Source organism: Pyricularia pennisetigena, assembly GCF_004337985.1.
Source record: "Pyricularia pennisetigena strain Br36 chromosome 4 map unlocalized Pyricularia_pennisetigena_Br36_Scf_6, whole genome shotgun sequence".
Classification (NCBI taxonomy): domain Eukaryota; kingdom Fungi; phylum Ascomycota; class Sordariomycetes; order Magnaporthales; family Pyriculariaceae; genus Pyricularia; species Pyricularia pennisetigena.
In genome coordinates, this window is record NW_021940918.1 from 3,476,966 (window position 1) to 3,503,652 (window position 26,687).

The 26,687-nt window shown below is 51.2% G+C and overlaps 9 protein-coding genes across 9 annotated transcripts; 6 read left to right on the forward strand and 3 right to left on the reverse strand.

The window, feature by feature from the left end:
• Window positions 1–4,561: 4,561 nt before the first annotated feature.
• On the reverse strand, window positions 4,562–5,021 carry PpBr36_06618 (uncharacterized protein; the record flags this gene model as incomplete). Its single annotated transcript, XM_029893761.1, has 2 exons — window positions 4,562–4,696; window positions 4,941–5,021. Coding segments are annotated over 2 exons (216 nt in total), but the record flags the coding sequence as incomplete, so codon positions are not given.
• An 817-nt stretch (window positions 5,022–5,838) lies between these two features.
• PpBr36_06619 (uncharacterized protein) lies at window positions 5,839–8,011 on the forward strand (the record flags this gene model as incomplete). Its single annotated transcript, XM_029893762.1, has 2 exons — window positions 5,839–5,977; window positions 6,060–8,011. 2 exons carry the CDS (start codon window positions 5,839–5,841, stop codon window positions 8,009–8,011), a joined length of 2,091 nt encoding a protein of 696 aa, XP_029745935.1.
• Window positions 8,012–8,520: 509 nt separating this feature from the next.
• PpBr36_06620 (uncharacterized protein) lies at window positions 8,521–9,681 on the forward strand (the record flags this gene model as incomplete). Its single annotated transcript, XM_029893763.1, has 1 exon — window positions 8,521–9,681. The coding sequence occupies one exon, from the start codon at window positions 8,521–8,523 to the stop codon at window positions 9,679–9,681; it is 1,161 nt and encodes a 386-aa protein (XP_029746224.1).
• A 213-nt stretch (window positions 9,682–9,894) lies between these two features.
• On the reverse strand, window positions 9,895–10,758 carry PpBr36_06621 (uncharacterized protein; the record flags this gene model as incomplete). The annotated part of the gene is made up of 3 exons (XM_029893764.1): window positions 9,895–9,971; window positions 10,083–10,402; window positions 10,466–10,758. The coding sequence occupies 3 exons, from the start codon at window positions 10,756–10,758 to the stop codon at window positions 9,895–9,897; spliced, it is 690 nt and encodes a 229-aa protein (XP_029746226.1).
• Window positions 10,759–11,268: 510 nt separating this feature from the next.
• On the forward strand, window positions 11,269–11,962 carry PpBr36_06622 (uncharacterized protein; the record flags this gene model as incomplete). Its single annotated transcript, XM_029893765.1, has 4 exons — window positions 11,269–11,529; window positions 11,596–11,676; window positions 11,784–11,832; window positions 11,916–11,962. 4 exons carry the CDS (start codon window positions 11,269–11,271, stop codon window positions 11,960–11,962), a joined length of 438 nt encoding a protein of 145 aa, XP_029746227.1.
• A 2,873-nt stretch (window positions 11,963–14,835) lies between these two features.
• Window positions 14,836–17,436, forward strand: PpBr36_06623 (uncharacterized protein; the record flags this gene model as incomplete). Its single annotated transcript, XM_029893766.1, has 1 exon — window positions 14,836–17,436. One exon carries the CDS (start codon window positions 14,836–14,838, stop codon window positions 17,434–17,436), a length of 2,601 nt encoding a protein of 866 aa, XP_029746048.1.
• Window positions 17,437–18,172: 736 nt separating this feature from the next.
• On the forward strand, window positions 18,173–19,451 carry PpBr36_06624 (uncharacterized protein; the record flags this gene model as incomplete). Its single annotated transcript, XM_029893767.1, has 4 exons — window positions 18,173–18,223; window positions 18,860–18,966; window positions 19,115–19,267; window positions 19,403–19,451. The coding sequence occupies 4 exons, from the start codon at window positions 18,173–18,175 to the stop codon at window positions 19,449–19,451; spliced, it is 360 nt and encodes a 119-aa protein (XP_029746219.1).
• Window positions 19,452–19,952: 501 nt separating this feature from the next.
• Window positions 19,953–23,960, reverse strand: PpBr36_06625 (uncharacterized protein; the record flags this gene model as incomplete). Its single annotated transcript, XM_029893768.1, has 5 exons — window positions 19,953–20,123; window positions 20,206–22,674; window positions 22,733–23,034; window positions 23,065–23,582; window positions 23,728–23,960. 5 exons carry the CDS (start codon window positions 23,958–23,960, stop codon window positions 19,953–19,955), a joined length of 3,693 nt encoding a protein of 1,230 aa, XP_029746192.1.
• An 808-nt stretch (window positions 23,961–24,768) lies between these two features.
• PpBr36_06626 (uncharacterized protein) lies at window positions 24,769–26,340 on the forward strand (the record flags this gene model as incomplete). The annotated part of the gene is made up of 2 exons (XM_029893769.1): window positions 24,769–25,129; window positions 25,208–26,340. 2 exons carry the CDS (start codon window positions 24,769–24,771, stop codon window positions 26,338–26,340), a joined length of 1,494 nt encoding a protein of 497 aa, XP_029746221.1.
• Between the last annotated feature and the right edge of the window lie 347 nt (window positions 26,341–26,687).

Sequence of the window (26,687 nt, forward strand, 5' to 3'; positions counted from 1 at the left end):
AAAGGACAAAGACTTTAAGATTGTATATGGGACTGGGCTAACGATTCAACCTCGCCCATGATCTCAAAATATAACAGAGTTTTCTGTTTGGCCGTTAATGAGAGAGGGGCGGTTCAAGGTACGAGATAGAGAGGGGAGTGTAGTAACTGACTGATCGTGAAATTAAGCATCCAAGCTCTTCGCCAACAAACTCGATTTTCCAAAATACCAAATTAAGACTCAAACCCCAATTGGAACTAGCGTGAGTAGCAGCTTTGCCATGGCAGGCTGCAGCCACTTCCATGGACTGAGTATGGGGATCAAGAGCGGTGTCTGTAGAGCTAGACTAGTTTCTCGTTGGTCAACTGACCGCCTAGCATTCTTTTTTAGAATGGCTAGCAAGAAAACAACCGGTTTTTCTTCTGTTGGTTTGCAGCTAGAACAAAAAAACAGCCAGTCGATCCCATTACGACTCAGAAGTCGGGAGGCCCCTCCATGTCTCGAGGCATAACTAGGTAGGCGGTGCACAAACTTCTGTCCAGAGGCCAACCTACTACTTACTTCTGCAGGGGCGCCAAACTCCAGGCTAGTACATCCGATATATCGGGAGGTTGCTTTGGCATAAGATCCCTAGGATCCCGTTGGCTGGCGCTACCTCTATCAGACGAGAAGATCACCCGTCTACCAAAATTGGATGACAGCTCGCTACTGTTGGTAGCCCACGTGAGCATTATTCCGTCATCGTTACATACAAAAAAAAGAGAGAAAAAACTTGGCAAGGGTTCTGAAACTGGCCTAGAATTTGCAAAAAAAAAAAAAAAAAAAAAAAAAAAAAAAAAAAAAAAAAAAAAANNAAAAGTTTTGTTGTGCTGCTTTCTGTCGGTCAATTTATCACGTACATTACCTTATGTACTTGACTGTCGATTGCAACCTCCATATCTACTTACATATAGTCACTATCCTGTAAATGCTTAAGGAATATGTATTTTTCAGCTGTTTTGAAGTACATTAACCCTTGAGCGGCAATTCCCCACGGCTGTTATTATTTTTGCGCCCGAGACACATTTGTTTCCAACCTGTCAAATAGGCCGAGAAATTATCTACAGCCTCGTGCCTTGCCCCTTGTGTTGCTCCTCACAGAAAAAAAAAGGGAGATTGAAAACATGATATAAGAAAGCTCGCGAGTTGAAGCGTTAAAACACCCTGAGGACAAAGTTATTCAGGACATAACAGTTGCAAATATATGATATGGGGCACAGTTGTTCCGCTTGAGCAGATGCAATGCATTTTGTGTATTCCGTCATGGTTACTGGGATATCTTAATGTCTTAATGATTCAACACATCTTTGCAGCGCGATGAAGACTTCATACGGACCCTTAGATGGGATACTCTAATTTGCGATACAATCCGTAACGAATTGGTTGTAATTATAGCGATGACACCCTGAACGCGCCAAGGGTGATCTCGTACCGCAGGCATAAATGCCGTGGATTTTGTTCAATCATTGCTTATGATGGTCGTTGGGAAGGCAGCAGATCGACCATTGCAACATTCATGATCAGATGCGGCGACCATCATATCCCCTTTGGGACGATCATCTGCTACTAATGTGGAGAATCCTTGCGGGAGGCACTCCCGTTAGTTTGCGCCCATCACTCTATTTCTGTCTAGTAAATGTAGTGCTATACTTGCTACGATCTCAAATTATATAGATGTACATCAGGTACTTGAACATTTAGTCCCTTTATTCAACTATAACTAGGCTCATCCTTAAAATCCAGACATTCAGGATTTCTTCTCCGTATGTACAGAGGTAAGTAGCTGACGTAAATGCCTACAAGTATATTAGTTTTCGCTGCGTGGGCGGGAATTTACCGAATTAACCCACATCCCGGCATACCATTGTGAACCATAACAATCGACAGCCTGAAACAACTGGACTGGCTCTAGTATACAGCGTTCAAATATTTCTCTTATGCCGTTTGTGCCAATACCATACGGTACAAACGCCGATGTATTTGTGCTTGTTTCACTTCGATGACATTGTTATATGTTCACCCCCTCACCCACACCATACTGAGACCAAAGACGATACTCCATGCGCCGCCTTCGAATGTAACCCTCCGGCATGTTGCGCACCTCCCGTGTCTTTTCTTATAAGCAGCAAGGTAGGTAGAATCCATCATGTTTTGCATCCTTCTTCCGTATCTTCCCCCACCATATCTCTCTTGCTTTTGCCGACTGGACTGCATCACCTGCCCCATAAAGTCTTGGCCCAGCTCTATCCCATAAGGAAGCTATCTAGCCACCCTCGTATCTCTAAATTGAAACGTGCTTGGTTGGCTGCAAAAGCACAATACACATATCAAGACTTTAGTTTCCCGTTGCGTTTGAAGCTGGGGGGAAAAAATAAAATAAAAAAATCTTTTGCAAAAAGGTTGCGACCACCGATGGATTGCAAGTTCGCCACCCCTTTCCCCCGCCTTGCCCGCCCCCATGGCCGCATATCACATGTGACTTGGCGATGCGTGTATCGTAGATGGGTGCATCATGATCAATGTCATGGACTACCTGCGAAATGTCCGAAACGACACGGATCCTGTAGGTTTTCCGGAGCAAAGCCACCGACCGGGTCTCGGCAGTCCTTGTCTCTCCGATTGTAATATCAAGACAACCTTTTCCAGGATTTGAATGACATGCGCGCGACTGTATACGTAAGTGAGTACAGTACGTATTTGATATTGACAGTATGTGCATCTGTCAAGGTCCTGCATCCACAAACGTTCTACACCCTCAGGGAAGTGTGTCGAGCTCTTGTCTAAGTTCACCGCCCCATCCCCATATTGCTTGCCACCCCTTGAAGCATCGTGGTTAACTGGGCGAGTGATGGACAAAATTAAAATCCCTACAATAAGTTCTCCTTTGTTTACTCTTATAAGTCTTGCCAGCTTTTCAGTGATTTTAATTATGTCTCCCGCTTGCTTGGCAAATGTCTCATCACCCCTACATCACTTGCCATCTTTACGGATGTGGTGTTTTTCGGCCCATATCCTTCCCGCTTTCCTCCGAACGCATTTCGGTCGCTTGACGAACACGTTCCTGATCCTAGCTGAAGTATGAAATCGTGTATGTTTATTTACTGGTCAAAACGGTTCATAGTTCATAGGAGACGTGGGCTCGAACACTTGATTCGATTCATTCAAACTCTTGGCTTTGATCCACACGAAGGCGCAGTCACTATTATGCTTTGCGTGACCGCATACTGAGGGCCTCATGGTAATATGTGCCTCAGACAAAATTTCCGTTGAGCAATGAGGTTGAGCATTGAAGCAAATTTCCATCTGGCCAATTTGCAAGCATGAGGTAAATAAATGCGAGTCCGCAAAAGGGCAGCCTGCATGTCGATAATGTAAATCATTTCTGTTTTTGGAAACAGCTCGGTCGAAATGATACGCCTGGACCCTGTATCGCTAAGTCTTGCTGTTCGTTTGGCGACTTCTGGTAACATCGGTTTATCTGATTTGCAACTTATAAAATCTTAATCCTGTGAACAAGGGACGTTGAGGCATTTGTCACACGGAGCAAAGAGGTCCGAACTGCTAACATGCAAGCGCTTACCTATGGAATATTGCAACATTACAAGACTGCCATCAGTACAGAGTTCTGACATCATATAAACAGCCCGCCTTGAGGGAGAATCACATGAGATGCGAACTGGGATCGCCCTGGCCCCAGTAGTGCGCTGGCTTAACGGCACTTGGGAACAGGGGAACCCTCGTCCGTCTGTTCTGCCGCTTAATCGGTACCAGTGGTAGTAATAAGCCCAGTGAAGAACTGGCCACTAATACCGGCTAGCTAGGACCTCTTATCTCACCACTCATCGGACGAGATCTGATTGAAGTGGGAGTAAGGGGGTTTTATTTTTTTTTATCAAATTCAGAAAGATAACCTATGTTGAAGGCATTGCATAGGAATCTCGTGATTACTGTGAACTTGCCAAGTGCCCAAGGTGTGTACACATACCTAGACTAGGTTAGGTACGCGAGAATAGGAACTTACCTACCTACCCTGTACTCAGACCCTGCAGAATACCTAATGCAAGCGCAAGTTGTCATTCAATTGGGATTGAACGAGAAGTGGGGGAAAAATAAAATGAAATCGCAATACATCCATTCAGAGGCATCAGAAAGACTGTAGATTCTTTTGTTCAAGTTATGCGGAAGACACGGGATTGATATGCAACGCGTTTGCCCCTCGTATGCATTGTGCCTCGTCGGCTGTGCGATGTCTGCAAGGGCTGGAGTCTGACACATCCATAAGACTGGAACCTTCAGGAGTCAGAATTGCTCACCATGCGATGCCTGGGACGCGCAAGCCAAGACGCGTGTGGGAGACTAGATGGCTGGGGCGAATCATGACGATATGTGGAAACTCAACAATGCGGCTTTGCTTCGATCAACAATAAAATCATCCAACTTGGATTACTGTGGAGAAGCAAACGATACAGCAGGCAGAAGTAAGCTGTTGACGCCTGGTCAGGTCAAATGGTCGAGGGCTGAAGCTAATTTTAGAAATTAGAGGTCAGGAAGTTTCAATACAGCTCAACACCTGGACAGTTGAGTCGTCCTGAAAGTTCGGGATCGAATTGAGGTGGTCTGGTCGTCTTGACAGAATGACAGCGGGTAAATGCGGCAACGATTGGCTGATGTTGGGATGTTACGCAAACACAGCGAGCGAGCATGCGTTCGTTTTAATCAAATCGCCAAGGTGCCTTGGAAGTGTTCAGATCTTGATTTAAAATAGATGTCCTATTTAGGCAAATAATCAGTCCCGCAGCTACTGTGAAAATTGGATGTTTGTCGTTGTCAACCGTTCCAGCTGTGGCTGGTTGATTCAAAACGTGGAAATCATTGCTTGCGATTTCATGACCTGACAAAAGCAACACAGAACCGCTACGTGCCTGTGACGCTAGAGGAAAGATAAGCTCCAGACCTGATCGACAAAGGCTGGGCGGTTGCCCCGCAAAAAGCACACCCGGCACCAGGTCGCTGCCTCGCAGCCACTGACGGGACAGAGGCAATATGCTGCAGCTCCATGTCGCCCAGCACTGCCTTTTCTTGCGCGGCAACAATCACCAGGCCAGGCAACACGAGATCTACCCTGCCGGAAGATTACTGGTCCAACACAACAAAGGGGAAAAAAAAAAAAAAAAAAAAAAACTTTTGAATGCGCTTCTACCCGCCGCTACATTATTTATATACCTATGCGACTTTGCGAAATTCTTTTACGAATTATCACCAGGGCTTTGACTATTTGGAATCTACGACTCATTTTGACACAGTACATGTCCCAATCGAGCAAACCCATACATTCTCCCCTGAAAGCACTAGACTAGCATAATTCGATACCTTCTAATTACTCGGCCGTCCCAACCCGCGCGCGTCCGACCCCCGGATAACTGACCCGCCGACACGCATAATCATCCGGAGCTCAGGTGATACAGCGTACTGTATGTCAGGGTGCAGGCAGTGCAAAACTTTGAGGGAGGGAGACAAACAAAACTGACTTCTCAAAGAGAGAAAAAAAAAAAAAAAAGAAAGAAAAATAAATCCATCGCACGGATTCTGGTCGTCAGGCCAACAGTGGACTTGACTTCGGATTCATCGTACATTCAATCCACTGCGGGGTGACATTGATATATTCTGACTGTATCTGTTGTGCCTTGGCTTGGGTTGGGTACCGATCAATCTATATTATTATAGACCAAGGTAGCCGTAAAGCCCGTCGGAATTTCGCCACCTGCCCAACGGAGCCATTACGAAAGAGAATCCCTGGGTATTGGGCTTGCTTCATCAACCATGGCTCAGGCTGTGGAAGCCAGGTCGCTATCGCGACTTAACGCACTAGCTGCAAACCCACCTCAGTATCCAGTCAACCCAACGGAGCAGAAACAAGAGCCATTGATATTATACATTTCCCGCGTGCCTGGCTCACGAGGTAAGTGAGCAGCCCGCCACGTCGAGGATACTGGCCAGGGATAAATATAGAGTGCAATGTAACTGACACACCACTACTCAAGATGTAATATTTTCGCCATTCAAGCCGCAATTGAAAAATGTGACGGGCGAAGATGTGGCAAACTCCCTTTACTACATTCACCTGGATACACCATCGGACTTTGATTTGCAAGAGGTACCAAGCACGGCTAGCAGCAATGATGGCCAGTTTCCCAGGCCAAGCTTTGAGACTTCTCCCACAAGTAGAGGTGCCGGCGCAGCACCCCGATCACCTATTGCAAGGAAACCATTGCCAGCTTCAGCAAAGGCGTTGTCAATAAAATCTCTGCCGGCAACGACACCAGCAGCAGCACCAGTACTATCCCGAGATCATGAACCCGACTCCCCAACCGGCGCAAAGCATGCACCAGTCATCATCAACCCGAATGAACCGCCGCCTGTCGACAAGCACGTGCAGGAGCCCAATAATGATATTTCTGATACTCCTGAAAAGCCACCTCCAATTCCTCTGAAGGACGGTAGCCCCATACAAAGGTCCCCAACGCAGCAAGTTCCCATCACCAGAAAACCTCTGGGGCCCCGAGCGCTGAGCACCCAGTCTACCCGTTCTGTAAACGAGGGAACAGGCAGCCTTCTACAGCCAAATCATAACCCAGATGTCCGTCCCAACTCGCCGGGCTCTACAGCGCACTCGCCTGTTGACCCCCAACTCAACACACATATTTCAGACGGCCCAACAGTCCAGCCACCCCGATCGCCATCGCCAAAAAAGGGGCCAAAGGACCTGGTGCCTTTCACGCTGACGGTCATTCGAAGAGATCCCTCCACAGGAAACCAGTGGAACGTCGGCAAAGTATCTTCATATCAACTCCTCAATCCTACGGTTCCAACTCTGGACCCCGAAGCGCCACCCTCGTATGCCGAGTTGGCAGGGCTGGCGCCGACGACCACAACGGCGGCAGCGCTATCCGTGCCACCAAACATTAGCATCCGTCTGGAAACCTCTGGTTATGCCAAATTTCGTGGAAATTTTCCCACTCGAGACAGCATTGATATCAACCGCAGACAGCGAGCAACATCGGCTGCGTCCTCGATTACAGGAACTAGTACAGACTCGCTGAGTATCTTGCGAGGAAGCGGTGCGGTTACCGGCGAGGACTTTTTCACACGCCAGCTGATAATGAGCTACCAGAAGAGCTGGACCTCCAACATCAGAGAAGCATGGAGGAACAGGAATCGAAGCAATAGCAGCTCGCCTCCCCAGCGTGAACCTGAACGACCATTATCACCTCTCGAACCACCTCCTATCTTGCCATTCCAAGGCCGGACCAGAAGCAAGTCTGGTGGGTCTGTGGAATCTCTTAGCTCACCAAACGGCTCACCTACCAAGGGCTCATTCTCGCTACAGGCTCTACGACAAAATCAAAAAAGCAACGGCCACGGCCACGGCCACGGCCACGGCAACGGCGACCATGATCCTCGCCAGCTTATCACAACCCCTGGGCCAGGTCTTAAGCCACGAGGATATGCGTTTGCCAGCCCGTGGGACGGGATTTGCGAATTCCGGACCAGCAGCAGCGGGCGCGGCGTTAAATGTGTCCACTCGCTTCCCGGTGGCCCTCTTCACTCTGACGGAGGGACGCCTATTGGGACGACCGTCAGCGAACTGCGCTTCAACCTCCCCAGTGCCGATATGTTCCGAGAAAAGGGTCAGGAGCTGCAGGGGAAACTTGATCGTCTCAAGGTTGATGGACAGAATCGACTCCAGGAGCAATGGAACAAAGGTCACAGACGGGCGCAGAGCAGTGTGGATAGCAACACCTATTCACACAATAGCGACGATCATGGCGACGTCGGTTTGTCACTAGGCAGAGAGCGGGCCGGAGGAGGTAACCGAGGAAAGCGGGCCAAGCTGGGAAAGCTCATAGTATATGACGAGGGACTGAAGATGCTCGATCTGGTAGTGGCGGCCAACGTTGGTGTTTGGTGGGGTGCATGGGAGAGGAGTTTTTGATGACAGTCTCTTTTTTTTGCATGGGCTTGGATATATGGCTTCCAGGATGGCCCCCCGGAAGATATCCGTTTTATCGGTTTTTGCGATGGCTGATCGCATTTGGCTTGAGCGTATGTTGGGGTGTCACTGACGCCGGAGATGTCGTAATTATTCTTCCACAGATGGTTAGAAATATCCGTGCAGGCCGCTAGGCTAATGGGCAAAAAGTAAATTCTTCCAGTCTATACGAATTATCAAGTGGTAGGAAATAAAAACGCCGACTTTGCAGTAGCCAGTGATGGCGCACTACCGCCGATATTACCTGGCTACCCGCCGCCAAACAATGGCGAAAAAGAAACTTTGGCCCGGTCTCGCCGTCGATCAGAATATCGTATTGCACCTTCCTCTGAGAAATAAAGAAATCATGGGACGAAACTCGAGGCGATGCAGACACGAGAGGACTTCCTAACCCTCCCAAGAAGGATACTCTGACAGAAAACAGCACGCGACCAAGCCCTTGCGAACAAGCAATGGGGGCCAACTCCAGCAAGTCCACAAGCTTCAAGATAGCAGCATCGACCAAGGATGCCGGCCAGAACAACAAGCGAAAGGCGTCGGGCAAGAACTCGCTCTGCTCCGGGTGCCGGCGCGCGCGGCAGCAGCCCGACTGGCCAGACCGGCTGCTGAGCGCCATGGCATGGCTGTACTGCAGCCGCTGCAAGATGGAGCACCGGGCCTGGCTCTTCTCTGCCGACCAGCGGCGGCGGCCCTGCCGTAAACGCATCTGCATCGGCCACGAGGGTCGCATCCGCATCTGCGCCCACAAGGCCGTCTCCTGGGCCATGCTGCGCAGCGTCGCCGAGGCGGACGGCTGGGATGGAGCCGCCACCGCCGCCGACGTCGGCCTGCCGCAGCCTGTGGCCGGGTGCGGGAGGGAGTGCGTCGCCGCGGCTGGGCTGCCCGCGGCTGCGGGGGCGGGACCCGGCGCGGATCCCCGCCTCACCATGTCCTTCACCCCGTCGGGCGGCTGGTTGTTGAGGGTGGGTTGGGCCGTGTACATTACTGGAGAGGATGGCGGTCGTACCCTGCCGGCAGCGGATCAGCTCGTCGAGAGGCTCGCGGCGCTGCGGGCGGCCGTGGGGATGTACATCTTCCGCGGCAACTCGGCGGTGGACTTCCCCGAGATCGGCGCGCTCGACCCGACGGGGTGCCAGTGTCTTCTGGTCCACGAGGACTCGCCCAAGACGGCCGGGGTCGGGATGGGGAATGCGCGGCGTGCCGGGACGTGTCTGACGAGGGACGGAAACTGGCCGCCAAACGACCACGAGGAGGCGCTGCTGTGTCGGAGGGACACGGTGCGGATGGCGCACGCCGTGTACGGGAGGAGACAGTGGACGCCCAAGAACACGGCCGAGTACGTCTTCACCCTGTCGAGGTACGAGACGGACAATACCTACACGGCCAGCTGGGCGCGCTATATCCACCTGCCCCAGTCCGAATCCGTCGAGTCCATGACGGCGTGTCCGCTGAGCTGGTGCCTGGCGCTCGATCCAGACTCGTATCGCCTGACCAAGGATACTGAAGGTCTGAATGTGTACTGGTGTCGGGAAGAGGGTTGCCTGAATCATTATCAATATAGAGGGCCACCCGAGATGGATAGTTCCCAAAGCAGGCCTTCACCTTGCGCCTAACGGCGGAGCGAGATCAGCTTTCAAGTTTGGCGTTGAAAATATACCCAATGGCTGTACATAGATATTCGCAATAGCTGGCTGTTTGAACAACAAAAAGAATTTCATTTGTTTTTTTTACAACTTCTAGACGGGTACCTCTGTAAGAAAAGAAAAGCCCTTGATGGACCGCTGTATGTCATCCATCCCCTCTACACCATTCCCCAGTAAATAAGATTACCTGTAAGGCGAGTCCGCCCGAATAGTAGCAGCCAGTTCAGGCTCCCACTTGTCGCCGTTCGAAAGAAGTTTCTCTGTAGAAGCTATGTGAGTAAGGTGTGGAATGAAGCACATAGTGGCATTCACAAAGAGCGAACAGGCCAGTTAAATGCCCAAACTCCAGGAAAGAAATGTCGAAAACATACCCTTGTTGTACAACAGCTCCTCCCTCGTCTCAGTGGCATATTCGGCATTGGGCGACTCGACAATGGCATCGACTGGGCATGACTCCTGGCAGAAACCACAGTAGATGCACTTGGTCATATCGATATCATAGCGGGTTGTGCGACGCGAGCCGTCCATACGTTCTTCGGCCTCGATAGTAATAGCCTGGGCAGGGCAGACAGCCTCGCAGAGCTTGCAGGCAATGCAACGCTCTTCACCGGAGGGATATCTTCGCAGAGCGTGCTCACCACGGAACCTCGGAGAGATGGGTCCCTTCTCGAAGGGGTAGAAGATGGTGTAACTAGATCCCGTGCTGTCAATATCGAATCCTCATGACATCTGCACCAGGATCTCGACAACTTACGGCGGCCTGAAGAACTGCTCAAGCAGCACGTACATACCCCTGCCCATCTCGGAGAGCAGGAAGTACTTGCTGACCTTGGCCATGGTCCCCTCCTTCTCTTGATCCCACTCAGTCGGAGGAGGTAACCTGAAGCCCTTGGGTGGTGGCCCCGCCGGCGTCGCGTACGTCCTCCATTGCTGAAGAGCAAAAGCTGCGGGTGCTGATGTCCTGCCAACAGTGGCTCTGAGAAGCGCCTGGCGGGAGACCAGGGCAGTGGCGGCAGTGGTCGCCATTCGCGCGGGCGGCGGAGCCATTTCGTGTCGGTAGGTGTTACGTGTGAAGTCGGCGAAGCTGTCTTTCAGTATCAATTGAAGAGATCAAGACAGCCACAGTGCCGTTCGCTAAAAGATCCGTGTAGGCGGGCGAACGCGGGCGATGCAAGATGTTGGTATTTGCCTCTGAAGGCGAGTTTCCCGACGTTGTCGATTGCATTCATACAAAATCTCGGGAGTCTGCGGCAATTGGAAAATGATGGGGTCTGATTGGCCTAAGCTCTGCCACAGCGTCGTGACCCGCAATGCTCCGAGCTCTGCCAATGGGAAGCTTTCGGCCACGAAAAGGAGCTCCACCTGGTGAAGTGATTGCCAATGCTAGAAAATTACTCGACATCCTCATCATCATCGACACTTCCTTGCGCGTTGCCATCCATCCATTGTCCGCCTGCTCGACGACAAAACACATTTTTGAGCACGTACACGAGCAGACGCTGTACCAAGAAAAAAACTTTTACACCTATTAATTCAAAAACAGAAACAACCATCACAATGATGTTCCGTGCTACAGCTCTGCGCAGCGCCGCTGCCTCCGTTGCCCGTGCCGGCGCCGTCCGCCCTGCCGTCTCTGCTTCCGCCGTCGCCAGATTAGCTACTCGCCGTGTTGCGCCCACCGCTTGGGCTCCCAGGACCGCTGCCCCCTGGACTGCTGTCCGCTTCTACGCTTCTGCTGGTGGTCTTGACAAGCCCCAGGTCGAGGGAAGGATTATCTCTTTGCTGCAGAAGTTTGACAAGGTCAACGACCCTTCCAAGGTATGTCTACCCGATCCAGCTCGGCCTTGATTTTTTGTAAATGCTTGTATCTAACAGCTTCCACAGATCCAGCCAACATCGCATTTCGCCAACGACCTCGGCCTGGACAGCTTGGACACCGTTGAGGTTGTCATGGCGATTGAGGAGGTAAGACGGAGAAAATCAAGCATGGGCACCACTGCAGAGGACTGCATCAGGGAACCTTAAAAGCGTTATATGTTGGTGCATCGATGCTAACGGTTATTTTTCTCTAGGAGTTCAGCATTGAGATCCCCGACAAGGACGCCGACCAGATTCACAGTGGTATGTTCTATGTTCCAAAGCCCAATATCCTAGGCTTCTGGTCTCTCTTGTATCAACCTGCTAACCACTTTTGAGTTTTGTAGTGGACAAGGCTGTTGAGTACATACTCAGCCAGCCTGATGCCAACTGAACCATTATCGCTCACGCAAACCTCTGTTACATCTCAAACTCTGTACAATAGATGAAAGCAATATACAGGCACTATCGGTGTTGATTGAACTTCGTCGATAATTTCAACTCAAACGATCACATATTGTCTGTCTTTATTGATGACGATGGACGTAAGAGCTTGATACTCGAAAAATTCTGCTCTTCGCGCTATCATACACTTTGTCTTTGTCGAATAACCAAGGCACACTAAGATGTGCTACGCCGTGCGATGGATAGGCAGGCCCTGGGAATTATAGGCGCTCAACCTCCCGCCTCATCTCTACTATACTCGCGTATGCCTAGCCAGCGTTGTGTTGGGCTATGCCTCCGGCATGCCTAATAATCTCGGAAGCTGTGAACTCGATGCTGCTCCAGTGTCTGGTCAACGCATCAGCACGCTGTAAAGACGTGCTGCGCTCTTTTATCATCGTGAATATAAACGACTATCCACGTTTCCAAGTAAATCTTGACATCAGAGATCTTCCTTCTGCATGGTTCTGTCAGCTCTTTGAAGTCCACATTGCGCCCGAGTACTGCTGCAACATGGTTTAATTAACGCATCAAACCGAAAGACATTCACATCAACGTATTTGAGAATTTTACCTAGTGTGTTTCCTTCTGTGCAGCCTCTTAGTTCGGAATAATTTGTGTAATTAGCTTAGGAGCATTCATTTTGGGCCACCGAATGGCAAATTAGCAAGGGCCTATGATACTTGAACCAATGTGGCGAGTTGCATCTTGGACGAATTTGGCTCGTGTCAAGCTGCCTCGCATTAAATGCTTCTACAGTTCCAGATAGTGACTGCTTGCTGAGCATCGAATACTGCCTACTTATGGTTGTGACATTGGCTCATGGGTCGAACGTCTTACAGTTGAAGATGTAAAGCCGTATGATAGCTACATCACATAAGACATGCCTTCTGATCTCACGTGATCCTAATGGCCTGCCTCGTCATTCACGGCTCAACCTTTCGCTCTGCATGTAGCGCGCATTGGATCCCCGCATTCTCCGCAGCTAACAAAGTACCCAAGGGTGTGCCTAGGCCAGCGCAACATCCAAGGTACCTCACTATCTATTTCCAAGCAGCTGCACACCCAACCGTGACAATGTGGGATTTATAAAAACCCTTTGACTGCGCGCCCCAAAAAGCGCCTTTGACGCACGCGAACTAGGGACGCATCGGCTTTCAGCTGCGCCAATCATCATCAACCTGCATAAGGCATTTAAACCCAAACGATCCAAGGGTCCCCTAGGCTAGCCACGCAAGGTACGTAGGTATTGTAGCTTCGGGTGCTTTTCTATTCGAATTTTTCTCCCCTTTAATTCCTGAAACCTGTAGTACATGTCTGCGCATCGCGCATACATACCATCAAGCAAATCAGACCCCGAACTCACATTTTGGCCGCAAGCAGAAAAAGGACCTGGATCAGGTGCGAAGGGCCATACCCAAAAGGTTTGAGGTACTCTGCCGCAAGGAGCTTGGGCCACCTAACTCGGCAGTCGGAGGCCTATCCTATCCTGACGAACCCAGAAGCAAGGAAACCTTCCATTGCATTACGGCAAGAACTATATCATAGCACAGTCAAGCCTTCCCGTCCTTGTTGATATTCACATCGCGCGTCGCGATCAGGAAACTGATCTTGCTGTTAGCTGTCAGTTGATATCATTAGAATCGACAGCGACAGCTTTGTGGTGAGACCATCGTCGATTGCACGAGAAAGCTTCAGCCAAGGTAAGTTTTTCATGTGTCTGACTTTTTTTTTTTTTTTTTTTTTCTACGCCAATCCTCAAGCCGCCTCCCGTGATACAAGCGTTGAAATCCGGGACAATTAGTCCGCATCCGGAGCCTGAGTTGCGCCAGACAGTTGGTACAATTGGAATTAATCACCAATCTAGCTCCCGACCTTAAGCTCCCCAAGCCCCCACTTGTGCCGGTGGGTCGTCAGTCGCGTTCCGCAAACAGCATCGCAAGCGCAAATGCAAATGCAAACGCACGTCGTACTTTGTCATAATTTCTCTAGCGCCCCCTGCAAACGTCGCGACAGCAGCGTCGCATCACAACGTTGCCACCATTTAGTAATTTCTTATTACCTTCTTGGGCCTTTTTGGCAACCAGTTTGCTAAGCAGCGTATTCTCGGCAATAGGCGAGGCACAATACAGCGCCCAGAGCTTCCATACCTTTGACGCGAGGTACATTTGTGGCCGACCAACACGGATTCCCGCAATCGGCTAGTCAATCTCACGCGTTCTGGCCATCAGTATCCTACTACCCACACACAGACAAACAAATTGTTGCAACCTCGCGTGCTGCTCATCGTCTCTTGGTGGACCTCCTATTCTCACCATAGACTTTCGCAGATGCGATGGCCTCGGCAACCCTGCTGCTTCTTCACTCGTCAATCCACGCGCAGAAGCCTTGCTAGGGTTGCCTATTAGGCAGCTGTCTTTGTCTTCTCTACCCATTGGCTTGAAGTCAGTAAGTAAGGCCCTGCCACTCTTTGTCTATCGCGTCGGACACACAATCTCGTCGAGAAATGCCTGCACCCGGCGAATCAAAGACCAGTCTGGTATGCATTTCACTGGTGCCACCAGACTCCTGACTATTCCCCGGCTGGAACCAGTTATGCAATACATCTATTCCTTGGAACTCACCCCGAGACTTTACATGGCCATTCTACCCGAAAATTTGCGTATTTCTCACATTCATTGCGAAAGCTAACTGATGACGTCTTGCCTGTTAGTTTCTTATCTCTCGAACCGTTCATCACTTCAAGTACCAGCAACTCCATCAACGGAACCCTACAAAAATTCACCCGGGCTCGGACACGTCTCAATCTGAAGCTTTGACACGATGGCCCCGAGCTCTAGAAGGGGTGGCAACACGGTGTTGACCTTGGGGCCTGGTCTCAACTACCCCATCGAGATCACCAAACTCTACAAGTCACCCGGTGATCGTGTCAAACGACAAGAGCCGCTCTTCCAGTACTCCAACAAGATTTGGGTTGAAGAAGGTGATTTTGAAACCGGCGAGTACAAGAGGGTCCTCAAACCTACGCGTGTAGAATGGTCAGCCCCGAATGACGGCAAGCTATCAAAATGGCATATCAAAGTTGGCGATGTCATTGGCAGAGATGGCGAGTGCGTCACAATCGAAGAGGACTGCACACACGAAATACAGTACCAAAAGATGTGTGCGCTGTGCGGTCAGGATATGACACGGGTTGACTGGTCGGCTAGCAGGCCCAGTACATCACGTGCCACAATAAACATGACCCACGACAATACCGGTCTGTTGATCAGCAGGGACGCTGCTGCGAGGACTGATCTCGAAATGCAGAAACGTCTCGTCGCTCAACGGAAGCTGGTTCTGGTGGTGGACTTGGACCAGACGGTGATCCAGACGGCCTGTGAACCAACCATTGGCGAATGGCAGAAGGACCCCAGCAATCCAAATTATGAGGCTCTAAAGGAGGTTCGGAGTTTCGAGCTGCCCAGCGAGGATGGACCCAGGAGGAACTACACATACTACGTCAAGTGCCGGCCTGGCACGCACGAGTTTCTGAACAAGGTGTCCAACCTATTCGAAATGCATGTCTACACCATGGCCACGCGAGCTTATGCTGAGCACATTCTCAAGATCATCGACCCCAAGAAAAACCTGTTTGGCAACCGCGTCATCAGCAGGAACGAAAACAAGGGTATCGAAAAGACACTACAACGAATATTCCCCACCAGCACCAAGATGGTAGCTGTTATCGACGACCGCACCGATGTTTGGCCACAAAATAGGTCAAATGTGATCAAGGTGGTGCCTTACAACTTCTACATGATTGGAGACATCAACTCGACTTTTTTGCCAAAGCGACGTGATATAATCCCTTCAGGAACGCCGGTAAAGGGTTTCTTGGTCAATGGCCGAAATAATGAGGCCTCCGCGTCCGACCAGCCGTCGAACGCCGCGATGGCGGAACCGAAAGAAATGACCGAGAAGGAGCTCAAGCAGCAAAATGTGGAGCAGGCCAAGTCGTTGGAGAAGCAGGTCATGGACCGACCGATTCTGCACATGCAGGAACAGCTGGACAAGGATAACGAAGTGGCCGCTAACAGAATGGAGGGCGCCGATGAGTCGGATTCATCCGCACCTGCACCACAAGTTCATATGCTTTTCAACGATGATGACGACGAACTACATTACCTCGAACAGCATCTTTCCAAGCTTCACCAAGCTTGGTGGGCCGACTATGACGCAACGATTGCGAAGAAGCGTGCCGAGAGGTTGGCTAGCCTTCGGCATCGTGGAATCGTCGGACAGGCTGCCGAACAAAGGACTAACGACTACCTCGCCGAGAATCCGGTGCCGCTGCCAGACGTTGCCAATCATCTAGGCGCGTTAAAATCAGAGGTCCTTAGGGGTACACGAATCGTGCTCTCTGGCATCATTTCACTGAAGGAAGACCTGGAGACGTGTGAGATTGGGAGGCAAGTCCGAAGTTTCGGCGCTGAGTTGCTTCCAAAGGTCTCACCTGATGTCACGCATCTTGTTGTCAAAAAGGCTCGGCTGGGTACTTCAAAGGTTTCGCAGGCTGAAAAGATTCCGAGCATAAAGATCGTTGAATCAAGCTGGCTAGTGCAGTCTATGGTGCAATGGAAGCACCTCGACGAAGGTCCGTTCTTGGTGGATAGACGGGGCTCCCAACGTGAACCTGTCGTGTCGGCCAACCCAGACGGTACAGACGCAGAGTTGGATTCGGATGCTGAGGCAGACACGGAAGGAGACGGCAGTAGTGCTTCAGAAAATAAGACAAGGCCCCTGAAGATCATCATATCCAAGCCTGGCGCAGGTAGTGCTGATGAAGACAGTGGCGAAGGTCTGGAAGGTGGAGACGACGATGATTTGCCCGGGGCTCCTGGTAGCCCAATCGACCAGTTGAAGTCTTTTGACTGGAGCACTGCTGACAAGGAGATGGCGGAGTTTCTCGGTGATGATGATGACGATAGCGACAGCGAAGATGAAGACGACAATGATGGGAACTACAGCGATAACGCAAGCACCGTCTCAGACTCGACTGACGCCGAGAAGTCTGGACGTCAAAATGCTGCCACAAGAAAACGCAAGATGGTTCGCGACGACGTGACCGACTCGGAGGACGAGTCAAGGTTATCGGGGAAGCATAGCACCAAAAAGCAGAGGGTGGCATTGCGGTCGTCATCTAAGCTAAGGGAGGTGCGAATTCCTGGTGACCAGACACCTGGCCATTTACCGACCCCACGAGTCACGGGTGATGGCGAGGATGAGAAGCACGCAGAGAGCAACTCAGCCAACGGCAGCCCGAACCTGCTGCCGTCCAATGCAGAGGATGTAGTTGCATCCGACATGGAGGACTATGACGACATGGAAGCGGATCTGATGGCGGCCCTCGAGGCCGAGGAGATGGAGGATTCTAGTCTGTAAGAGGCCTGATATTACTATCTTTTTGCCTATATTGCACTGTCGGTACGGCGGTCCTCTGTTTCATTTTTTACTGTATTGGGGCAATGGTGTACTGGGTATTAGATGTCACATTAAGCGACGGCGTCGACGGTAGGGGCTGAACTCAACCATGATTTCTGGGATCTCGTCTTATTTTAGTGATTTTTCTCGAATTAATTCATTCCTCTGATTGGATAAAGCTTCCGAGACACTGTCTGTTTTTGAATATTACAAATGCTTGAGTACTACACACTATTTAGTCTAGGTATATTATACCAGGTGTATGCGCCATAGTGAATCAATAGAAGAGCCCATAGCGACCAGAATAGTACCGCAGTTTTTCATCACCATGGATCAAACATGCAAAAAAAAAAAAAAAAAAAAAAACCCTCTGTTTGCCTGATCGCTCTGCAAAATCACACCAAGACCATCTCAAAGATTGGTATGTGCCTAATACGTTCAATATGTCTGGTTCCATGCATGTTGTGATTACCTAAGCGAGGCTTCAATGGAGGGTGGGGACAGTGGAAACGGGAAAGCTCCCAAGCAAGCCAACCGCTCAGTGCGACAAGCTCTCAACGATCGGCCTACCAAAAAACCCAACGCGACAAGAACCTCGACGAATCCCTCCCGTAACCACCACCAGGAGTCGCCAGAAACCCGATCAATTGAAGCCGACCACCTCGAATAAAGGAATTGGTCCAAAAACTCGCCCAAAATGCCCCAGGACATGCCGCCCGTGGGCGGCTACGGCCCCGTCCAGTACAAGGTGCGTTGTTTGAATGGATGGGGGGGTGGTGTTTTGGGCCCCGTTGAGCTTCCTCGGTTCCGCTGCTTCTTTCCTCTCTGTCTTTTGGTCGGCTGTTGTGGTGTGATGGTGCTGGGGAGGGTTTGGTGATTGCTGCTCGACGAGTCGGGTTGTGGATTGAGGCGACAAGAGGCGACAGCACCCGGTTGCAGTGACGACGACGATTCGCCAATCGACTCTCGATCCCAACGGAGCTCGTGACCGCATCAATCGAGCGCCGATCTGAGACTGGGGCTTTAAAATCAAATGCTGCTGCAGACGAGGGCCACGATTGGAGACGACAAAGCGTCATCTATGGCTGGAAAGGACCTCTGGTGCGGTCTGGCATTTTCACCTTTGGGAGTGTTTTCTGCTGCTGGATGGAGCACTTTTACCGGATTACGACTTTCCATCGTTTCCGCCTCCCCAAGTCTTGTCAAACGTGTACATGAATCCCCAGCCGCCGGCCGACTTCCAGTTGAGGGCAGGATCAGGGACAGAAAGACAGACAAAAGGACAGCAACAGGCCTGGAAGACAGAGAAAGAGAGAGCGCTCAACGCAGCACCCACATACAAGTAGCAAGCCACTTTACTGACTTCCCGTCTTCGTATTTGCAGCGCAACCTGCCCTCTCGTGGCTTCCGCCCAGCCCAGCTCCTCTTCGGCATGGGTTTGGTGATGACATATGGCTGGTACAAGCTTGGAAAGGGTATCAGGGAACAAAAGTGCGTTCGGCGTTTGTCTTGCTGAGTGGCTCGGCTTGTTGTACCGCGCCAGACCCAGGCCGGGCCAAACAACAACCAAGCAGGTTAATACTAGTGACTACGGTCCAAGATGTCTTGCTAACCGCTGCTTCGTTTCGACCCTGAACAGTGAGCTCGCGCGCGAGAAGATGTGGGCTCGTATCCACCTGATCCCGGCGCTTCAGGCCGAGGAGGACAGGGACGCCGTCCGGAGGCACCTGGCTGACCAGGCGAGGGAGAAGGAGCTCCTGGGCTCCAACTTCCCCGTTTACAACTCGGATAGGTTCGTGTCCCGACTTTTTGTCTGCTTTTTTCCGATGCGAGGGTGGCAGGGAAGGAGTCAGACAGGGTTCCATGGCGGGAGAAAGCACAAAGAGATGTGAGGACGTTTGCTAACATGGCATTTCTGAACTTGCAGATATGTTCGCCCGACGTATGCGGTCACTCCTACCCAGACCAAGGAATAAATATTCGCTTCTCGGAGGAGAGCAGGGAGCTGGGGGTGGTCTTGAGGCTCTGGTCTGATGGAAGAAATCTGTGCCAGAACAGCCGTGGTCTTGGATCTGAAGTAGGCGAACGAGCGTGGGCTTGAGATTGTTTGCCGCGGACGAGCTCCAGGACGAAGAACGGCCCTAGGTGCTTGCTGTACATATTGTAGAGACAATAGAGCAGATCTTTTTTTTTTTTCTTCTTTTTTTCACATTCAAGAACTGTTTGAGGAAGCGTCTCTCCATTTATGAGGTAGAAAGAGGCCGCCGTGACACTTGTGCATCGGCGTAAGTTGACATGAAAACAATTAACATCAGTCAATCCAATTGACCAAAAACACCCATATTCAAAGCCGTCTTGTCCAGAATGTGTACCATCGCTTGTCGACTCCCTTTGGTATTCCTGCCGCCCAAGATGATATTAGAAAATAAAAGTAATGCCAAACAGTCATAAACCTCGTCAATAGTGAAATCAGGCCTTTATGCAGATGACTGGATGAGCTTGAACCCTTCCGACACTTGCTTGGAAATTTCCTCGTTCTTGTGCTGCAGCAGACCCAGGGCAAAGGCAACGTCGTTCCATTGCCGCTCCGTGTCGCAGCGGGCCAAGCGAGCAGCGAGCTTCTCGGCAAGCTGCTTGGCGTGCTTGTCCTGAAAAGGTTTGCAATCATACACAGTCAGTAGGGGCCCCAAAACGATTGTTTACAAAAACCGAATTCAGGACAAGACATACCTTCTCCACAAAGCCCAGCAGGAACTTGATGATACGCCGGAAGCTCTCCTCGTCCAAAGCCGCTTCGGCGCTGAGCAGGCTGAACATGTCGACAAAGTGGTTGTAGACGGCGTTATCCTTGGTCGACAGCTCCGTGAAGAACATGCGCGCCAGGTCCGCGATGCGCTTGTCCTCGTCCTCGAGGCACTTTGCCATCTCTCCCAGTTGGCCTTTGACCTTGACCTGACCGGCCAGGATCAGGAAGGTCAGCGTCATAAGACAGGTTCGTTTGACCGAAGGCTCAGGGTCAGCCAGACGACGGTACAAGAAGTCTGTGTTCTCGTCGATTAGGTGGTTGAAGCAGACAGCCATGTCACCAAGGGCGATGACGGCGTTGCTGCGCACTGTAGCGTCTGACGACCGCTCCATGATTGTAATGAGGAGAGGGAGGTTGGCCTCGCAGTACTCTGCCGACACGCACATGAGTTTTGCCAGACAAAGAGTTGCAGCAGCTTGGAGACCGCGGTTGCGATATGTCGTGTTGTTGGCGCAGATCTCGCTCACCAGAGGTCCGAAAAGAGCCAGTAAGCTCTCGGGGCCGTAAAGAAGCTCACGCTCGCGAATATGCTGCATCGCCTCTGTAAAGTCATCCTCGGTGGTTCCGCCAATCAGGTCCAGCTCGTCAGCAGGTTCCTCCTTTGACTTGTCCTTTCCGCCTGCGGTGGCAGTGGAGGTCCTGGCCTTGCTGGAACGCCTGGCCTCGGCCTCCTCGGCCTCCTTGGCCGCCGCTGCGCTCTTTTCCTTTTCTTGCTTGCGGCGCTTGAAGTCGAGTTCGCATGCCTCAAGATGCACAATCTGCTTGATAGCTACGTGTCCGACAATGAACAGCAGCTGGGAGAGTTCAATAGCATTGTCACGCTTGGGCTTGGCAGGGGCAGCAGGTGTACCCTCTGCAACATCTTCCGCGGTTCCTGAATCAGATTGCGTAGGCTGTGGCGCGGCGTTTTCATCCCGCGACGACGGACGTGATCTGGGACCAAAGACTTGCTTTGTCTTGTGGCGGATTATCTCGGAGCATAGAACATCTGGGTGTTTCGAGATGGCGTATATGGCGTTGATTGCTTGCTCCGCAACACCGAACCACTCCTTGCTGTCCGAATGCACGTCTGTGATGGCGGCCAAGCGAGCGAGCACAGCATGATCATTAGGCAGCCGTGAGAATTTTACGGGAGAGTCCTTGGCCTGGCGTCCGGTCGGGTTGATGCGACGGAGTGCCACACAGGTGAATTTGGCAAGTTGTAGATCCGACCGGCCCAGGGAGCCAAGACCCGTGCGCAACATCGCTTCCATCTCCCCTACCACGATCTCCGGGTTGGCAGTGGCTAGCATGCCGAGAACGATGATGGCGCCGCGACGCTGGGTTCGTGAAATCTCGCGCTTTTGTACGCCATAGACCTGCCACAGCTTGTGAATGACGATGTCGTGGATCATCCCGCCCTTCATCATGGTGGCCAGCAGTTGCTCAAGTGAGGTGAGCTCAGCAGGAGTGGCACCAAACGTCAAGCTGATCATGTTACGGGCAATGTAGTTGGCTGCGTCGTTGGGGCTGAACGAGCCAGGGGCCTCGAAGAATAGTCGCTTGTAGCAGTCGATAAGATGCGACTGCACACCCTTGCCCTCATCGCTGTTGCCCTTGGTCCAGATGAGTCGCAGCATACGTCTGATGCCCACCTTGTTCTGCTCGATGTTGTATGCGTCGCCAATTTCAAAGAAATCTATGGCCTCGATAACTTCGCTCTTGTTCTTGGAGCCAAGAAGTTGGCAAATTGTACCCGTAGCTTCGTGTATCACCGAGATAAAACGAAGCGCCTCGGTGTAGTATTTCTTCTTCAAAGTCAGATTATTGATTGCCTCGGCTGTCGCGGCCTCCTCTTGGGCCTTTCGTATGGCTGCAATCTTCTCCTCGTCGGTCATCTGAGACGGATGTTGTTTCTGCGGCGAGTGAATCTCTGTGGCATCATCCAGAAGGGCTGTATCCACGGTTGTGTTGGCACCATCAAGTCCAGGCGCATCTACGGGAGGCTTCAAGGCGTTCAACTCGGCATCGACTTGGTCCAACCTTGCCTGCCATTCCGAGCGGTTGAGCTGGGCTCCGTGAACGGCTGAAAATGGGTGCGTCTTGATCAGACAACCGAGAAGTTTGATGGCGTTCCTCCTCACGTTGCTGCTCTTGTCCTCAAGACTCTGACATGCAAGCTCAGCAACCTTTTGCCTTCTCTTGGGGAACTTGTGCTCCAAGTCACACAGCCTCACGTAAACCTGTATCGTTCTGCACCTGCAGTAGGGATTGACATCGAGAAATCGCTCCTGCAGGATACCGAAAAAGGCATCCAGCTGGGTTTTGTGGTTTTCTCCTTTTTCGTCCAGTCTACTAAGGTAGGCAATCATATTGCCGCAAACCTCAATAAGAGCGCAGCGCAAAGTGTAGGACTACCGAAGGGAGATGATCAGTATAATTCGACAACAAAAGGAATAAAGAAGCACCCACCTCACTGTCCATTTGCTTAATGAGCTGGGAGACTTGCTTAATAACCAGCCTCGGCGCAAGCTCTGACAGCTTTGTGATGAATGTTGATACCGACTTGGGTCCCTTGGTATCGTTGCTGCTGAACTCCTTTCCACTCAACTCTACCATGATCTCAGCCGCGAGCTGTTCATAGTCGTACTGTTCGGAAAGAATTTGTAAAAACTCGGCCATGGGCTCCGAGAGATGCTCAAAATAGGTCAAATTCTGAACAACAGCAGTTTGCGCGGCTGCACAGGCACAGGCCACAGTTAGCACGACCGAGTCTGTTCACTCAACAAATTCTCAAGACATACCGTAACCATGGCCATGATGCTTGACAGCCATGCAGAGGACTTTGAACGCGTGCATCCTGATGGGTGTGTTCTTGACTCTCTGCTCGCTCTCCAAGATCAGATAAACCGGCCGACAGACCAATCCAATAAAGGTGTCGCGCTCCGAAGTTGTCAGGAAGATCTTGGCCAGCTTCAAGCGTAGGACCTTGCACATGGTGTCAAGCGCAGTCTGTAGCTGCATCGCCGAGTCCCAATTGCCATCCTCGGCACCCGCCGTGGCCGCCTTTTTGCCCTTGGGCTTTGCGCCTCTTCGTGCTGTGGGGGCTGCTGATGACTTCTCGGCCGCCTTTGTCTCGACACATGCGATGGTCCATTGCATCAGAAAGCTATAAATGCCTAAGAGCTGTTTGTGATGCGCTATCAGGTCCTGCTCGTCGGATTCGAGGTCATGCGCCACTGCCTCTGCCTCGGCGGCGAGCCCTGATGTGATCACATCGAAGATCTTGCTGAGAGCATGCGCAGGCAAGAATGCGGTATATCTGGAATGGTTATACAGTTCAGAGTCTAGTCCTATATTGGCGGGTCTTCTCTGCTGGAGCGCGCACTTGCGCCATCTTGCTCGTCTGACCTCTGCGGGAGATAAATCCAAGTAAGACATTGGGGGACACACAGGAGGGGCCGTACTTTAAAAGAAACTGCAGCGAGTCAAAGTGAGCGCTGCGTGTTATGGCCTCGGGGTTTTCTGCGATGGCATCGACAATGGGGTTTAGGACGGGATTTATGACGGCGTTTGTGAGTGAATCTGGGTCATTCTCGCAGTCGAACAGAGCGCTGTCGGCCTCAGGTGTAGGTATGCTCGCGGGATCGTTCAGATATTTGAGCGCATCGTTGATGTCAAAGTTTATTGTGTTGTCCATGACTGCTTGCTGGACTTGGCGGCGTGAAGACGCCTGCGCCGGTGGGGATGAATGTCGGTTGTTAGTAGTGGGTTTGTTGGTCGTAGAGGACTGCGATGGTAGTCATGACACGCCCTAACAATGCCGTGTTTTCGTTGACGGTTTATCGAAAATCGGACTTTCGTCTCGTCGTCGCATTAGGCGGGGGGGCAGGCAAATTGCTTGGTCGTTGGCGATGTTGTTTCGCTACAAGTACAACCAACGGTGATTAACATTCCGCCCTTTGGCAGGAGGGGGGAACAGAATGAAGTGGATCCCAGCAACCAAATGTTTTTGTTTTGTTTGTTTTCCAGAGTCGCGCGGCGGGACATCCCTGTCGTCGCTAACCCCCCACCTTTATCGACGCGTTGTGCTCTAATCGCACCTGCTAAATTGTGTACCTCCAGCCACAGTTTGCTACGCAAGGTACCTCTGAGATTAATCCTGGTGTCAATACTACGCGCCAAATTCGCAAGCTCTCCAATTGCGCAAACCCAATCAATTGCTTCATCTTGGCCTTTTATTTTGTCCGTTCTGCTCCAATCAAAAAGGCCACAATTCAATTTCATCTTTGGTTTTCACGGAGTTTGACAACAAGGACTAAACAACTATTGACCTTCGCCAGGCCGGTTAAATCTATCGATCCTCTATTCGAACAGGACCACCTCCTCTATAACCCGCGGCATATTTTGATCAGCGCGCCTGCTAGCTTGGGTTGAAGCACCAGACATTGGGAGGGTGTTTAGTCCATTCAGCTATTTCTGCTCTTCAAGAAGACTCCTAGCAGAACATGGCGACCAACGATTGGGTTGAGCAGCCAGGCAAGTCGCCTCGCCATTATTCAACAATATCAACCGATGAAGAGGAGGTGGAACATAGGGGACAATACTTTCAAAGTCTGGCCAACAAAGACACAGACATGCACATAGACCACGGAGGGCATCAGCATCAACAGCAGCACGAGGAGCAGATAAGCGACGAGGAAGCAGAGGTTCAAGAGCAAGTGGAAGAGGAAGAGGAAGACGATGCAGAAGGCGATGCCTCGGACGATGATGCAGTTGACGAGTCGGTTCAGCACGACATGCTGAAGCTGCAGAATACTTTTCCTGGCTTCATGGACAAATACCGACTGATCAAAAGGATCGGTGAAGGTGTGTTTGCGTCGTTCATCTTAGCAGGATGCAGATGCACTGTCGAGACCCCAAGACACTAACTGACATCGGGATAAGGCACCTTTTCTACCGTATACAAGGCTGAAGACCTGCAGTACGAAATGTACGACAATACCTGGGACCTGGATAGAGATATTGATAGATGGCCGCCAACACCGGTCAAGAGTTCCAAACATCGAAACCAGCCGAGGCGGAAACCCAAATATGTCGCCATAAAGAAGATATATGTTACTTCCTCGCCAAGTCGCATCTTGAACGAGCTAGATCTCCTTCACTCTCTCCGTGGCTGCCCTGGAGTCTGTCCCATGGTCACGGCCTTCCGCCACACCGACCAGGTGGTTGCCATTCTTCCCTACTTCCGCCACTCGGACTTTCGCGACTATTTCAGAAATATGACCGTCCCAGATATGTCTATATATCTGCGGTCTTTGTTCACGGCACTAAAATGGGTTCACAAGGAGAAGATACTTCACCGTGATATCAAGCCAACCAATTTTCTGTACGACCCATATACGGCGCGTGGCGTTCTCGTTGATTTTGGCCTCGCAGAGCGTCAGGGGAGCGAGGGCTACAAGCCCTGCATATGCCAGGAAAACACCGAGACTCGCCGCGCCAAGCTTAAGAGAGCATATGCCAACTCTTCAATCGACAACCTCGCGATCGGCTTCCCCAAGGAGGACAGGCGACCGTCGCGCCGGGCAAACCGAGCAGGTACTAGGGGCTTCAGAGCCCCGGAGGTGCTGTTCAAATGCACCCAGCAGACGACCAAGATCGACATTTGGTCCGTTGGCGTGATTTTGCTGACCATTCTCAGCCGACGGTTCCCTTTCTTCAATAGCGCCGACGACGTCGAGGCCATGATTGAGATATCAACCATTTTTGGCACCCGCAAGATGAAGATAGCCGCGCAATTACACGGCTGTAATTTCGAGACGTCGATCCCGACCATCGGCTCGGCCGGCTTTAGCTTTGAGCGCATCATCATCTGGAGTACCGTCCGCCCGGAGAACAACCCTCTGACACCTGATGAAGAGCTGGCAGTCAAGTTTTTGTATCAATGTCTGGAGCTCGACCCACGGAGACGAATCAGTGCCGCCGATGCGCTCGAGCACGAGTTCCTGACCAAATGGACCACGGGTGCGGAATCCGCGGTGGACGATGATGACGAGGTAGACATGGTTGAGGCATAGACCATGATGGGATACTAGGCCTGCAGGAAGGAATGGGAGGATATTGTCTCAGGGTGGAATTGGGTGTGTATGAATACTGTATCATTAGAAGCGGCATGGGACATCTGGGCAGGCGGGGTTTTATAATGGCCGTATGATTGACGAATCCATATCCTGGGAGGCTTATGGGCAAGGTACCATTTAATGCGAGCGTTTTCATGGAATTCAATATTGTATCAAGCCCCGGGCAAGCTATACCACATTTCATTTTTACTGGCATGTCCTTGGTTGCTGGAGGAGCAATCATAACAGGGCCTTTAATCCCTATAATGGTATGGGCTTAAAGACAGGAACAGATCCGGGTTTCA